Genomic DNA, 16620 nt, shown 5'->3' with positions numbered 1-16620 from the left:
GGTTAACCTGTTGTAGGTTAACCTGGCATTCAATATATATAGTGTTGATATTACAGACCTATGACTAGTAAAGTACCATTCTACCCTTTACGATATAATATTATCCCTTTACATATAATATTATCAAATACACCCCCTCAATCTTTACGGGGTGAAACAACGGATAGATTGGTACGATGTTTAGTAAATAAGTCAGTAGATAGGCCTTTAGTAAAAATGTCTGCAACCTGAGACTAAGTAGGAACATGTCGAACAATAAGACCTCCCTTGGCAACCATTTCTCGAACAAAGTGATAGTCAACATCGATATGTTTGCTACGATCATGATGAACTGGATTAGCAGTGAGATAAGAAACGCATATAAATGGACTTACGAAGACGACAAATATGAGTAGGTTTAGATGGATGAATAAAACCAGGAGGTTGACGCATATAAACCTCTTCATTGAGAAAACCATGAAGAAACGCATTTTTGACATCTAACTGACGAATAGACCATTTAAGAGAAACAGCAATAGTAAGCACCAACCGAACAGTAGTAGGTTTAACAATAGGACTAAAGGTTTCAAAGTAATCAATACCTGCCTGCTGGTGATTGCCAAAAACCACAAGTCTAGCTTTGAACCGCTCCACAGAACCATCAGAATGATATTTAATCCTGTAAACCCACTTACAACCAAGTAAATTCTTATCATAGTTGCGAGGTACCAACACCCATGTGTCATTTGTAATTAACGCATTATATTCATCTAACATAGCTTGACGCCAACGTGAGTCTTTAGAAGCTTGTTTAAAATTAGTAGGTTCAGACTCTACAATTTCAGTGTTTAAGTTCATTAAGACACGAGGCTTAGACACACCATCTTTAAGGCGAGTAACCATAGGATGTTTATTAGAAATAATGGGAGAGGGGAGACTAGGAGAAGACGAGATGGGAGAGGCCGAAGCAGGCGAGGCTACCGAGTCACGCACAACAGACGGACTCGGCACAGTCACGGGAGATGGGGGGGAGACTGCCCAGCGAGGCGTGTCTCAGCAGGGGTCGAGGCAAGAGACGTGGCCTGGCGACGCGCTGGACGCCCAGCAGCCAAGACCGAAGGGCCGGGAGTGACGGGAGGAGAGCCAGCTGTGGCTGGGTCCTCGACACGAGCCGACGCGGGGGACGGGGAAACCACGACAGGCGAGAGAAAAGACTGAGCAGCAGAGCTGCGTGTGAGAGGGGCAGACAACACTGGTGGAGGCACAGACACCAAGGGACGGGCGACGTTAGTAACAGGCCAGTCAGCAGACAAGACACTAGGAGACGTGTAAGGCTCATGAGACACAGGACCAACCAAAGCACGATACGAAAATTTATGTTCATGAAAAAGAACATGACGACTAGTGTAGACTTTCCTGGTAGTAGGATCAAAACATCGATACCCTTTATATTCCAATGCATATCCAATAAAAACGCAAGTTTTAGATTTAGGTTGTAGTTTGTGATTTTTAGAGTTTAGAAACAAAGGAAAGCATTCACATCCAAATGTTTTCAAAAAATGATAGGAAGGAGGACGATGAAATAATTTTTCAAAAGGAGAAACACCCCCTAAAACCGAGCTGGGTAATCTATTGATAGTGTAAGTGGTAGTATATGATGCATCAACCCAAAATTCAGCAGGGAAGTTAGAGTGAATAATCATAGTACGAGCCATTTCAATAATATGACGATGTTTGCGTTCTGCAACACCGTTTTGAGCTGGAGTGTGGGGACAAGATTTTTGAAAAATTATACCATTGTCAGAAAAATGTTGAAGAAGAGGAGAATTATCAAATTCTCTGCCCCCATCACTTTGAAATATTTTAATTTTGCAATTAAAAAGATTTTCAACCATCTTTTGAAACATAAGGAATTTAGAATAAGCTTCCGATTTTCGACGTAAAGGATAAATCCAGGAATAGCGGAAAAATCATCAACAAACACAACATAATAGCGAAATAATTGATTTGACAAAACAAGGAGATTGCCAAAGATCACTATGAATTTTATATAATGGATATGTAGAAATATGTTCAACAGAATCAAAAGGTAAACGATGTTTTTCCTAGCTTACATCCTACACAATCATCATGAAATTAGAGGTACATGTGATGTATTTATTTGAACATAATTCCTAAATGCTAGAAGGTATGACCCAGACGAGCATGCCACACGTCACCGACTCCTTAATGGCTAGGAAAGCAGGAACATGAAGGCTAGGAGGGACAATGCTGGCTGAAGGGTAGCACCTTTTTACTGGTTCCCTGAAGCAGAACTTCCCCCGTTATCTGGTCCTTAACATAAACAGAATTTTTATCAAAACTCACAACACAATCATTTTCATGACACAACTTGTTAACTGATAATAAATTATGTTTTAAATTAGGGACATGACAGACAGATGATAAACGAGGGGACGACTTGCAGTTTTTAAAGTTAATTCCAGTACTTTTAATTGGGAGTAAGGTACCATTACCAACTACAACAGAACTAGACCCAGTATAAGGAGTTTTAATAGAAACGTACCATCCTGAGGAGTCATGTGAGATGCAGCTCCCGAATCCGGATGCCAGACAGAGTCATGAGCATCACCACCAACAGACAGTGCAGCTAAGGCTCGAGTGACACTTTCGGAGGAGGAGGGAACAAAGCTGGAATTGAAACGTGGGGACAATAAGCAGCTTGGTGACCTGGAAACCAACACAAACCACATGTATCGGAAGTAGGGGTAGAGGTAACATTGTTACTATTTGATGAATGACTCCCATTTGAGCGTCCCCGATTACCATTGTTATTGTTGTTTCCTCCAGAGCCACGATTATTATTGTTTCCTTCATTCCCACTATTATTGCCACGACCATTCTGATTATTATTGCTCCCACGATTATTGTTACCCCCTCTGTTTCTGTTATTTCTTCCCCTATTTCTCCCTCCAGAAGCAGCCTGGGAGGAGGAACTTGATCCAGAACCAGTAGATTGAACAGCAAGTAAGGCATGATGGGATGAAGGATCAGATGCATCCTTAGAGTGTAATAAACGTTGCTCATGAAGAAGCAACTTAGGCCGTAAATCATCAAAACTAATGGGGAATGGATAATGCAGCAGAGTGGTAACGATGTGCGCATAATCAGAATCACAATCCAGACCAAACAGAGTGTACTGAACTAAGTCCTGGTTCGACACAGGACACTGGATGGCGGCTAGGGATTCAGCAAGCACCTTAATATCACGCAAATAACCATCCATTGTCTGGGAGGGAGTCTTTTTAATACGAGTTAGACGACCCTTTAACTCCATTGATCTAGCCATACTAGCATGCATAAACCTAGTCTGTAATCTAGTCCAAATTTCAACAGAGGTAGACAAATCATGCACATCCACAAACACATCCCTAGATAAGGTGGCAAAAATCCAAGATTTAATTTGCTGATCCACACGCAAATAGTCATAAAAGGGAGGATTAGGAACCGTAAGACCACTAGCATCAATAATAGGAGGAGGAATAGAAACAGTGCCTTCAACCAGACCAAGTAATTGATGAGACAAAAGCAAGTAAGTAATCTGAGTTTTCCACAATAAATAATCTTCAGGAGAAGATAGAGTTATCGTTACCAAATTAGTGATATTAGGGGCTGATAAATGGGGAAGATTAAAAGAGGTTGGTGAGTTGAATCCCATGGTGAGGGCTGCATATGGGTGACCGTGAGGTATGTGCGCCGGCGAAGAGGAGGTCACGGCAGGTGGGGCCGAAACCGCATAACCAAGGCTGGGGCGCCGAAACCAGGGGGAAACCGAGGCTGGGGCGTGAGGCTCGACGAAGCCCGCGAGGAGAAGGACGCCGTTGAGGAGCCGGCAGCGTGAAGGTGCTGCGAAAAAAACGAACCAGCGTAAGGTGGGAAACCGGCAGCAGCGGCGGCGAACGTCGGGGCGACGAGCGACGCCGGCGAGGTGGTCTGGGCGCCGGAGAAGACGGCCGATAGTGGCGGCGTCTGGGCAGTAGAGACGGCGGAAGACGTGGGCGTGAAAGCCATTGCCAAGATTCAAGAAACTGCCGAAGGAAGAAGAAAGAGAAAAAAAAATGAGTTTTTTTTTTTTTTTTTTTTTTGGTGTTTTTCTTTTAGAAAAACCTAGGCTCTTTCACGTTAAAAAATTGAGGCTCTTGATACCATGTACAACCATTCTTAAATGATTATGAAACATTTAAGAGGTTGAGTTTGAATGATGGTGCTAAAAACTTCAACTTGACATTCTTGGGCTCTCAACTTGCTAAGTGGATTGCTCAATCCGGTATTTCAGCAACGTCAGATGAATTCCTTTGGACTGAGCCTAGCTCTTATGGCCTCCTGCAATGGCTTACAGGAACATGACTCGTTCCTGAACCGAGTGATCAAGTTGGACGTAAGTTGTTCTTGTTCTTGTGTTGTTTTTGTTGTTGTTGTTTTTGTTTTTGTTGTTCTTGTTGTTGTTGATGTTGCTGCTACTGCTGTTATCTTGACGTCAAAATTTGGTTCAAGATTAGGATTCAGTACATTTGGATGATGTTTGTTACGTGCTTAAGATTTTGGGAAATTTGTGACAATTTGTTGAGGGTTGAGGAGAACATAGTTCTTGATAAAGCTTCTTCTTTTTCGCACTTTTCTCTGTCTCTTATTTCCTACTTTGTAATTTTCATTGTTGTTAGTTTTCTATGAAATGGCGCAAGTATGTGAACTTAATCTCAACCCAGATATAAAGTTTGAGTCTTTCAATTGCTTTTTGCTCATTTGAAGTTAATTTGCTGGTTTTATGTTTACAACTTTTCATAGGGTTTTTGGGGAAATAAGTGAATGTAATCTGATCCCATTAAATAAATATCGAGTATTTCAATTTCCTTTTGTTCTTTTGAAGCTATTTTATTGGTTTCCTGCTTATAATTTTTCACGGGGTTTCGAAAAACACTAAAAAGGAAAGCTTTTTAGGTTTTTTTTGCAAACTGTTGATGTAGAAGTTGTATGATAAATCTAAGTTATGTCTTTGAATTTTGATGGGTTTTAGGATTTAGGATTTAGTTTTGTACTTATTATTGTATTTAGGCTTATTACCTAATTTATTTGTAAAATTATTATTTTTTGTTTATATGCAGATATTTGTATTCCTCATTCAACTCTTTCTCTTCTAAAAATGCAAGCTAATATCATAGCTAAATTGGGAGAAAGAACTGATGTTCCAGATTTTCTCCTAGCACCCCTGGTCGAGATACATGAGACAAAGATCTCGACTGGGGAACCCACTTTGGAAAATATGCTGCTTAAGCTTCACCAAAGTGGGGTATCACTAGGTGGAGAGTCGAACTATAACATGCATTGGATATATACCATAGATTTAGAGGGTAACGATGCATTAACGTCCCTCAAACATGCTATCGTACATTGAGGTGGAATTATAGGAGAGTTTATAATTACTGATAGGTTTGATCGGAGTGGATTATCTACATTCGAAGGAGGAGGCAAGGCTACATTGCTACAAGCCTACAACAGTTGAGTAGACAGCTCAAAGGCGAAGCAGAAAGAGAGGAAGGCGATTAAAAAATGTGAAAGAAACAAAAATATATGGACATGTAGTTGGATTGATTGGTTGGATTGGTGATGAGATCTTCTACCTGAATTCTTTTGGAGATGATTGAGGTGTTCCTGCAAACCTGAAAGATTTGGATCTGGAGGATAAATCGAGGCGATAGTTGGGATTTGGGCGTATAAAGATTGAAGGCCTTCATTGGGTCTATTGTCCAACCTTACTCAAATGGTGGTGAAAATAGTTTTTTGTAAAATGCCTTTTGTCGAGAACAGTATTTTAGTTTTTTTTTTCATGCTTAATGTAGTTTCTTTTGTTCAAACTAGTACTATATCTATATGAATGAGTTGCTTTGACCTTACCAAATTACTTCAGCTAACCGCGTGATATGTGCTATTTTATAGTACATAAAAATGAAGTTTTGTTAGGCTTTAATGGTGGTTTTGCTTGATTTTTATCACTTCTTGTTAGTATTTCTTATTTGCAGTTTATTGTTATAATTAAGGAATATTAAGGAATTTTATGGAGCATGGTTGATTCATGAGTTCTTATTCATCTCATATTGATGGCTCCATGATTGGATTGGTGTTGGTTTCGAAAGAAGTGTGAAGTTTGAGGTTGTGTGATGAAGAATTGAGCTCAGGAGTGAAATATCACAGGTGGGCAGCTGGCCGCGGCTCTATAGCAGCAGGGTGCGGCCCTGGTAGAAGTGAGAGATTGGTAGCAGCTGGCCACGACTAAGGAGCAGCGACCCGCGGCTGAAGCAGTAGCTAAAGAAGCAGCAGCGATGGAGAGTAGCTGGCCGCGAATCTGGAGCATCTAGCCGCGGATCTGATCGAGTTCATCAAGTGTGGGCCGATTTATCTTGCCTTACTTTGCCTAAAATATGTTTTTCTTTTGGTAGAATTATAAAAAGACTTGTATTAGTTTTTAGGGTATCTTCTAATTTTATTATTCAGAGGTTTTTCCTCATCATACTTTTGGAAGTTGTTTAAACACTTTCATGGAGAACTAAACTTTCTTCTTCTTGGATCAATTGATTGAAGCTTTTGGATTAATTTAGTTGTGAGATTTCTCTACTCTCATTCTCTCTTGAATAATAATTATTCCTTTGCTTATGTTATTATATGATTGATATTTATTATTTCTAGATTGATCAACTAGTTGTAATTTATATTGATTGAGTGCTAGATTTGATTATTGAATCCGATTGTTCATTTTTCTTATCAAAGTGGCAACTTTTGATTATTAATTCTTGCCTTCCTTGATTAATAATTGAAAGAAGGAATATTTATATTGATTGATTGCAACTGCTTGTGTTAAAATTATCATTCCTTATTGATTTCGTTATTCTTAATGCGATTATTAATTAAATTGAATTTGAGTAGATTATTAAATTGAATTTGAGTGCGTTCTCGAATTGTTTAAAAGTTAGGGTTATTGGTGAATGCTTTTCATTTTTAATAACTACTACTTGAGAAATAGGGAATCTCTTGTCCACAATAAAGTATTCAAGAGTGTCTAATTGAAGTGATTTCTATGATCAACTTATAATTCATTAGTGGATATTAAATTGACCAAGATTTGTTAACATCTGATTTTCTTCCTTTGATTATTTGCTTTTATTTAGTTTAATTACTTTAGTCTTAATTGAATCCTAAAACCCCCATCTTTGTTACTTCAAACACTTAAACCTTTAAGTGTTCTTCCCCATTAACACACATTAGAAAATCCCTTTTCCCCGCGGATACGAACTCTACTTCCTTAACTACCTTATTAGTGTTAGTAGTGATTTAATTTGGTGCTTATACGACTGAGGCATACCACCGCGTCACCTTATCAAGTGCAAGCCTTGGTTTGCTGCTGCCATGGTTTCTGTTAAAGTAATTGCAAAAAAGCGAGCATAGTTGTAGGCAAAAGGAGATATGCTAATACCATAGCTGTAGGCAACTTTGCTAATACCATAGCTGTAGGCAATTTTCCTAATTGGTCATGAATTGTTGGAAAGTCACATCTATTCATCTATTGCTAAAATAGGTTAAAGGATTTTTCTGATTTGTATTTCTCAATTTTTAGAAATACTAGTGGTTTGAGCCGCGCACTACGCGCGCATGACTAAGAGTAGTTATATTGGCATCAATGTCACTTAACTGGCTTACTATAATTTCTTGTTAGTATAAAAATTGTTGAATATATGTCACGAGAAGCAATTTTTTTTCTTCGGATAATTTCCTTTTCTTTATCTAGTAATATATATTGCTACTTTTCGTTTTATCCAAGAAAATTTCATATCGCACTCACATATTTCACCCCATATAGCCATATCTCCCATGTTATTCCTCTATTTTGCTAGTGAATCTTCTTTAGACTATCAAGGTGAAAATTTATTATATTTAGAATCCCTTTATATATAATACCAAATTTTTGAAAAATATAATACCAAAATATAGTTCTACGTTTGAAAAAATGTTTGTGCATAAACATTCTTATCATCATTTAGCTCTCAGTATTAACAACCTTCAATACACACTTGTAATAGAAAAGGAAAAGGTTTTTATATCATTGTTTTTTGTATTTTGGATAGAAACTAACATATTGCTCATAACATCTAAAAAAATGTCACAACTTATAAGCATTAAGAAGGTGGATTTCGAATCTAAATAATTACTTAATGACTTCATTAGCAATATTATACAAGATTAAGTCAAAAAGAATCTGTGAAATGTTGACTTAATAAGCTTAGCTGTCTATCTCCTTCACTGGCTTCACATGCACCAAGTCTCTCAAAGGACTTCTTTTACTTGGTACGTCTAGCAGAGAATGCTCCCTCAATTCTGACTTCCATATGTTCCTGCTGCCTCAACAATTTTCTAGTTGAAAAGAAGGTGACCAAAAGGAGGACACTGATACATGAATTCCACAATAACTGTGAGTTTGCAAGCTCAAGTAGAACCAACACTATTAAGAACATCCGCTTATAATCCATGTTTCTTCGTATTTTCATCCATTAGTTCATATTGGGTGGTTAAGTTATCTACGATTTCTGGTGAACTTGCCAGCTCTTCACCATCTAGTTATGGTCCTTTTAATTAAAATTTGCTTTCATAGTTAAAAATAAATAAAATTACAAAAAATCAAAATTTTCTTTCATAGTTAAAAATAAATAAAATTAAAAAGTTTTGATATAACGGTTAATGTCGAACAAATTGCTAAACAGATAGGAGCACCAAATCTGCTATTTGTTTGTAAAATTAAATTTGTGTCAAGGAAAAATTGTATTAATACACTAAAAAAAAGAACGCATTCTTTTTCTTTTATCAAAATACGTGAAATGTTACATCATCTCCGAGAAAAGAATATGAGCCCTAGAGTAATAAGGACCTCTAGATCCAATGTATAAAGGCACTATCTGATTTTAAGAACTAAATGAGACAACTCAGACCTTTTGCTTTTATGCCAAATTCATCATATCACACAAAAACTCAGAAATTACATCCAATGTACATGTTTGTTGATCATAGTTCTAAGACTTGGCTAAAGAGTGCCGAAGTAGTACACAATGAACTTAAGAAGCCCTTTTTATCACAAGATACAACACACATCATTTCAACTGTAGTTCATGGATGCCCATTTGCTAGAAGTGCAATTTTTATTTTTTTTGGCAATTCAAAATTTTTATTGACTACCAAAAAAATGGTAAGAAGGGACCAACCATACGCCAATACAAACCTACCACTGAACAGACTCAGTAAGGAGGCAAGACACAAAACTGCTCACAGGCAGTAAACAAAGAGCAAGAAACTAACACAAAAGATACATCATATCCTTCTCAATGCAGTTACAAGCTACTGTAAAAACAATTTCTTTAACCACCTGCATAGTAGGAACACAATTGCCTTTAAAGACTTTGCTATTTCTTTGTTTCAACACTGCATACACTGTTTCAGTGTTCGTAGCATTTGGTGTACAGCCTTGCAAATCTACTACATGCACGTGCTTTGGTAATAGCATACCTGTTCTGAATAACACAGTCTCCAGACTGCCCATTAGAGTGCAGAATTTGGCATGAAAGTATTCAATATTTTCATTTATACTATTCTTATAAACTTTTGCAATATAAGAATTATAAAAAAACGAAGGAAAATAAAATTGTATTGTGATTTAGTACATTAATTGAGTCCTAATGAGTACGACTTTTCATTCGAGAATCATTGAATTCAATTAAGCACGACGTTGAACATGGTCAATTTTGGGTGGTTCAGTTTTGGATATGATGGAGACCAATAGTTTCGGGTTGCTTTCAGATCGGTTACCTTGACCTCGATTCCTTTCGGATAAGACGAGTTTGGAACAGACCGTTCGAGATACATGTGTGTTTGAAAAGTCTGAATAAGTTGTTTCGGGTCGGATCACTTCATTCGAATTGAGGATCAAGACTTGGACCGTCTGTTTCAGACTCAGACCGGACCACAAATTGGATATTCGCCTTGTAGTTTTGAATTCGGACCAACTTTGACACGTCTAATCAGCTCTGTTCAGTTTAGTTTTACACTACATTTCAATTCAACTTCAGTTAATTTTAGTTTAGTTTGATAAATCAGAATAAGTTCAAAAAAACTGGGTCTAACTCTACAAATCTAGTGTAAGAGTAAAACTTTCTACTAAAATCTTAATAAGGTAATCGGATACAGATGTTGCAAACAAAAGATGGCGAATGGAGTGATAAATGACAGAGGATGCACATAATCTTAATACTAATGTAATGGCCAAAGGCATTTTTATGTGATTGTTTGTTACTCATAAAAAAAATTTCACAAATTTTTGCAAATGGATCATAAACCCAACTAATTTTGAAAATTTTACTTCATATTTCAAGAAATTAGTCTTGTTTTGCACCCTTAATAAATTCGTCAATGATTTATCTTTAGATTTTCAACTTTTCATCTTTAGAACTCTAACCTTCCATCTTTATTTTCTATAAATTTAGGAGCCCAATTTTCATATTAGAATCGGAGTCCCAAAATCTTCAAGACGGTCCTGATTACAATATAATACTAGTAAATTAGGGGTCATGGGGATGGCTGAACATGCGAAGCATAGAGCACAACTTGAGACTAAGAAGTAAAAAAGGCATCGTGCAACAATGCAATTTGGGTGCAAATTGGATTATTTTTTTGAACAAAGCAAGTGAGTGGGGAAATTTGACAAAATTGAGTGGGAGGTTGGTGCACTCAAGTCTCATTCTAGTGTCTAATTATTACTCGCACATAAATACGAATTTGATGTTCTATGCCTATGAATTTACAATTACTAATCAGGAAAAAGAGAGTTTTTATTTACCAATAACCATGGGCTGCAATTTCTCGATCTACCTTTTTGATAGGCTGTATTGAGTTCGGGTGGGTGGGTACGTAATGTGTTGACTTGAAGTTAACTCATCAATTTTCCTTTTCGCATATATTTTTAGATGGTGAGGATGGAAAAGTTAGGTAGTCCTTTTGGTTAACTTTAAATCTTATTTCATCTTTAGCAATATTATGACTGTGAGAAGGGAGTTTATTGCCCTCGACATACATGAAAATGCAATTTGTGAGTTAATTTCATCATCCAACCCTATCTCGCGGATTTGCTTCTTGTTAAATTAAATGTGGTTTTTATATGCTTTATTGAATTTGAAATTGTGAAAGACAACTAAAAGACTACATAAATTCATCAAATTCACAATTTAATGAGTCTGAGTACATGTACATAATAAGGTTTGTTCTCTTCGGCATAAAACAGCTGAACCAAAGTGAACTGGATTTAACTGAATTGAACTGAACTGAACTGAAATAAATAGTGATATGTGAGAGTAAAAGTATTATCTAGAGCTGAATTGAACTGAAAATAAGTTGAGGAGAACAGACCCTTACTAATGTAATGGCCAAAGGCATTTTTATGTGATTGCTTGTTACTCATAACAAAATTTTCACAAATTTTTACAAATGGATCATAAACCCAACTAATTTTTTAAATTAAAAGTACATATATATATGTCTCTGGGGTTAGTTTAAATATTTCAAACCCGTTGGAGTAATGTTTGATCACTACACATGAAAAATATAAGTTCATGTTTAATAAGGCGAATAGAAGTTCAGATCCAATATGGGTTTGGCTTAGTATTAAGATTTTTAACCTGTAGGGCTGTAGGTCCACTTACTCTTCAGCTGGCAATGTACCTTTGACATGCATCCTACTGTCAACGCATTTGCTATCTACTTGTTGAGCTTAAAGTTGTTTTTGTACACGGGTACTTTTGTTCACTCCATCATTTTCGAAGATCCTTCCTCAACTCCACATGGTATTTGAAAAATTAGCACATCAGCTGTTTTTCAAGCAGTAATCTGTACTCTCTAAAATCCTATATATATAAATGTCTCATGCATGAATTCTGTTATTCACTAAAACCCCTTATTAAACCTTTTCTTCTTTACCATTTTGTTAGAAACATACAATATATATACCACTGAATTAATTTATTTTCATCTAACATTTATTTCTCACCTCCAAAACATTTCAACTCATCACACAGAAAAAGATGATTTCCTGGAAAGATTTATACAATGTACTATCAAATGTAGTACCTCTTTATGTAGTAATGATTTCAGCTTATGGATCAGTGAAATGGTGGAAAATATTTACACCAAATGAAATCTCAGGAATCAATAGATTTGTAGCACTATTTGCAGTCCCACTTTTGTCTATCAAATTCATCTCAAACAACAACCCTTATGCAATGAACTTCCGCTTCATTCTAGCAGATACACTGCAAAAACTTATAGTCATACTACTCTTGTTTATATGGTGTAAACTGAGTTCAAAAGGATCTCTTGAATGGTGTATCACCCTCTTTTCGCTTTCGGCTCTTCCCAACACACTTGTCGTGGGCATTCCTTTATTAGGAGGAATGTATGGTGAAGAACTTTCACAATCTCTAATGGTGCAACTTTCTGTTATACAGTTTAATATATGGTTCCCTATTATGTTGTTTTTGTATGAATATAGAAGAGCAACAGTTCTAATTCCTGAGCAAGAGACTGAAATAAGTACTAATAGTAGCTCATCACATGAATGTTCTAAGAATGATTGTTCTCAGACTTTAAAGTATGATGAGGAAAAAGATTTAGATAATGTTAGTGTTCTTCCTTCTAGGTCATCAAACAAGATTATTGATCATGATAATGAAGAGAATATTTGCCCTACAGGTTTTCTTTTAACTAAATTTTTAGTTGAAGTTTTTGTTTTTAAACTATCTGATAGGATACATAATTTATGTATACTACCAGTACTAAACTCGGGTCAAATTGACATTGACAGAATCGAGCTCGGTGTTGAAGGTTGAGGTCCATGTGGAAACTGTTGCTGAATGTAAACCCAAATCGACAAACACACTCCCTGCAGTTGGAAGTGTGACAACCAGGCAGATTTTGATCATGGTCTGTAAGAAACTTATGAGGAACCCTAACTTCTACTCTAGTCTTGTTGCTCTAACTTGGTCACTGATCTCTTTTAGGTAATTGACATTGAACACATAGTACTTTGTATTGATATCTCTAATCTTTATTTGGTGCATAGTTCGTTATAAGATATTATATCTCATTAGTACCGTTTACTGTGTAGTTATCTCCCTATGTTTATTTGATTATTGACTCGTTTTATATTAATTATTGAAGGTGGCATGTCGAAATTCCTGCAGTGGTGGCCAATTCAATTAAAATATTCTCTGATACAGGACTTGGGATGGCAATGTTTAGTCTTGGTAAGAATTTTATTTTATTTAGTTTGAGTTATAATTTATAAGTTAAGCCTTATAAACGCGTAATAAGTAAGGGGTATGATAGAAAGGAGCTTTTATTAATTCCGGCGAAAGAAAGTATTTATGCATTAAAAAAGGGGCATTAAAAGCTAAGTATTCATGTTATGTATTGTGAATAACCAACAATTGTATGTGATTAGACAAAAAGTGTCATTCTCATGTCAAAGCTACTTTAATTTCCTTCAAGTACTATCTAGTGGTTTGATCCATTGTAAACCTGTCATATTGGCTTATTGCTACATGATGTCAATATTGGTAGGCTTATTCATGGCTTCACAACCAAAAATAATTTCCGGTGGGAGTGCATTAGCTGCCTTAGCTGCAGCCATGAGGTTCATTGTGGGACCCGCTATCACGGCAGCTACTTCATCTGCTATTGGATTAAGAGGGACTCTCTTACAGATTATCATTATGCAGGTATAAAATAAAATGCTAATGATAATATAAATTATACTGTCATATATTAGCAAAAAACTCATTGAAAAGAAAAAGTCGACAAATTTAAATATCACAATACTAACATATCTTTTGTAAATCTGATGTTTTAGGCAGCTCTACCACAAGCAATTGTCTCTTTTGTCTTTGCTCACGAATACAATGTTCATCCTGGTGTTCTTAGCACAGCGTATGTTCCTATCAAACTCAAAATCTTGTTCAAAATAATACATGTAGTTCTTAGTCTCCTGAAAATTCCTTGTTGAACAATAAATATACTTCTGCCGTAACAAAATAGATTAATAACTTTAATTATGTGTTAGTAAAAATTATAAGAAGTTAATATTATGAAAGTATTCATTGAGACAAATCCATCAATATATCATATAGTAACGGTTGATTTTATCTAATACTAAGAAAAAATATGGTCAAATGAAGTAAGTGAATAGTACAATTTTCAACATGTAACATCTATTTTGGTACGGAGTAAGCATCTGTATTACAACAGTATAGTTAGGGAAAAAATACAAATGTGATTTATGTACTAATTAGTCATTAATTATTACTCATTACTGAACATGCATGCTTTTAATTTTGGATGCAGGGTTAGCTTTGGAATGCTGATATCCTTACCAATTACACTAGTTTATTACATCATATTGGGCATTTGTATCAAGTGATCGAAGGGACTAGTTGCAGCGCAAGGAAAAAAGCTATATCCCGTTAGACTTTAGAGGACATAGATGTACAATGACTGAGCTGTGTACAAGTTAACCTTTTAACCATCTCAATGTAACAATATTTCAGGCGATGTAAATATTAGTTACTCCCTTCAATCAACTCCAATGTATTTACCATATATTTACTTAATGTTTCAAATTAGTTGCATCATGCCATAAAAAAAAAAAAGAATAGTCGCATCATATTATTAATTAGGAAATTTTTTATAAAACTACTTTTTATAATTAGTTTTTTTTTGTTCAAAAAACTAGTTTTTAAAAATTTTCTTTTAGATAACTACCTTATATAATACCATTATACCATAAAAAAGGTTTAATCACTAATAATTGAGGCACCGTAAATTACTTTTCTTTCTTTCTATTTCGGTTATCTCTTCTTTTCTCATTATCCCACCGGCAGCAACACCTACGGTGATCGTCATTTATTGATTAGTATTATACATAAACATAAAATGATAGTATATTGAAAGGAATTTGTGTATATAAGGTAGTTTATTGAAAGATGATTTTTGAAAGGTAGTTTTTTTTAATAAAATGGTTATAAAAGGTAGTTTTTTTTAAAAAAATTCTTATTAGCTAATTAAGTCTTTTTACAATTTTTAATTTAGTTTTCTAGTTAGGGAGCGTCTAGTTTATGAAGGGGAGAGGAAAGGGTTTAAGAAAGATAAACACGGCGAAAGGAAAGGAAAATCCTTTGATTAAAAATATTGTTTGGTTAGAAAACCACTTTTCCTTTTCTCCACCATTTTCTATCCCCCTTCTCTCTCTCAAGTACAGTTGGCCGCCGCCCCCTCTTCTCACTGCCGCCCCTCACCACCAGGACACCACCGCCCTTACCATCCCCTCCTCTTTCTTTCCCTTCTCCATCACTATTAAAGGTGAAATTTGAGGATTTAAAGGCCAAATCCGACCATGAAAACTCTATATCTAGAGTTTTATATATGGTCGAATTTGACCCTCTAAAGCACGTATTTATATTCATCCATCTCTACTCTTGTTTGTTTTAGTTTAATTTTTAAGGTTATGGGTTTTCGAGAAGTGTTGGTGGATTTCAGGGTGGATGGTGGTGGCTTATGTGATAGTTTATGAATCGAGTTTTGACCGAATCGATCTCGCGTAGATCGTAAGTTATCCCGTCTCATTTATACCTCTAGCTAAGTCCTACAGGCTATATAAAATACCACCCTATCTATTCTCTCTAACTCTCGCTTCTATTAATATTTGTGCTAAACTTGTTTGTTACGGTTGAAAAATTGGGATACAGAAAGTGTATCACACGATCTACTTATTATATAAGGTAAATTTTATTAATTCTTAATTGAAATATATTGCATGTAATGTATAGGGTGTTAACAAATGAAATAGGAAAGAAAAAATTCCTCTTAGTTTTCTTGAGATGGGTGTCTAGGCAGGCGATTTTAGGGTTCCGAGTCCCATTTGGGGGTTTTCCAAGATTTCTCTTGGGATTGCCACAGTGAGATCACTAGATAGTGACAGTAGTAACCAGAAACATCCATCTAGAATACAACGAAGTACCGATGAAGGAGAGAAAGACGGCATTAATGAAGTGGAATGGCAAATTGACGATACGGGGGAGGAGGAGGTGAAGGCGCCTCTACGGGTGATCGAGAAAGTTTGGACTTGTAGAAAAATAAATTCCATGGCCCTCATCGATATGTTGAAAAAAATATGGCAAACGAAACATGAAATTGAAAGGATAAATTAAGAGTTTTGGAGGGCCAACCATGGCATTTTGATAAATATGCCATATGCCTTAGTGAGATTCAGGATAATGAAAAACCTTCGGAAATTCAACTACACTCCCTTCCTATATGGACTCATTTTTACAATCTGTCGTTTCGTGGGCGAAGTTTTGAAGGTAACATTAAAACCCTAGTAGAGAAGATTGGAATTTTTGTTAGGATGGACAATTCTCAAGAGTTGAAATAGACAGATCGGTTAGGGTTAATGTGGTAGTGGATGTGAGGGTGCCATTAAAGGAGCATCTGAAACTAAAATTT

General features: G+C 35.9%; 1 protein-coding gene across 1 annotated transcript; it reads left to right on the top strand.

Annotated features, from left to right (window-relative positions):
* The first annotated feature begins 11891 nt into the window (after nt 1–11891).
* LOC130589783 (probable auxin efflux carrier component 1b) lies at nt 11892–14718 on the top strand. The gene is made up of 6 exons (XM_057391344.1): nt 11892–12813; nt 12926–13121; nt 13282–13367; nt 13684–13841; nt 13973–14049; nt 14464–14718. Exons 1-6 carry the CDS (start codon nt 12147–12149, stop codon nt 14537–14539), a joined length of 1260 nt encoding a protein of 419 aa, XP_057247327.1. The 5' UTR covers nt 11892–12146; the 3' UTR covers nt 14540–14718.
* Nucleotides 14719–16620: the final 1902 nt, after the last annotated feature.

Source organism: Beta vulgaris, chromosome 8, assembly GCF_026745355.1.
Source record: "Beta vulgaris subsp. vulgaris cultivar EL10 chromosome 8, EL10.2, whole genome shotgun sequence".
Taxonomy (NCBI): Eukaryota; Viridiplantae; Streptophyta; class Magnoliopsida; order Caryophyllales; family Amaranthaceae; genus Beta; species Beta vulgaris.
Note: the sequence above shows the minus strand (reverse complement) of the source record. Positions and strands in the feature narration are given on the sequence as shown.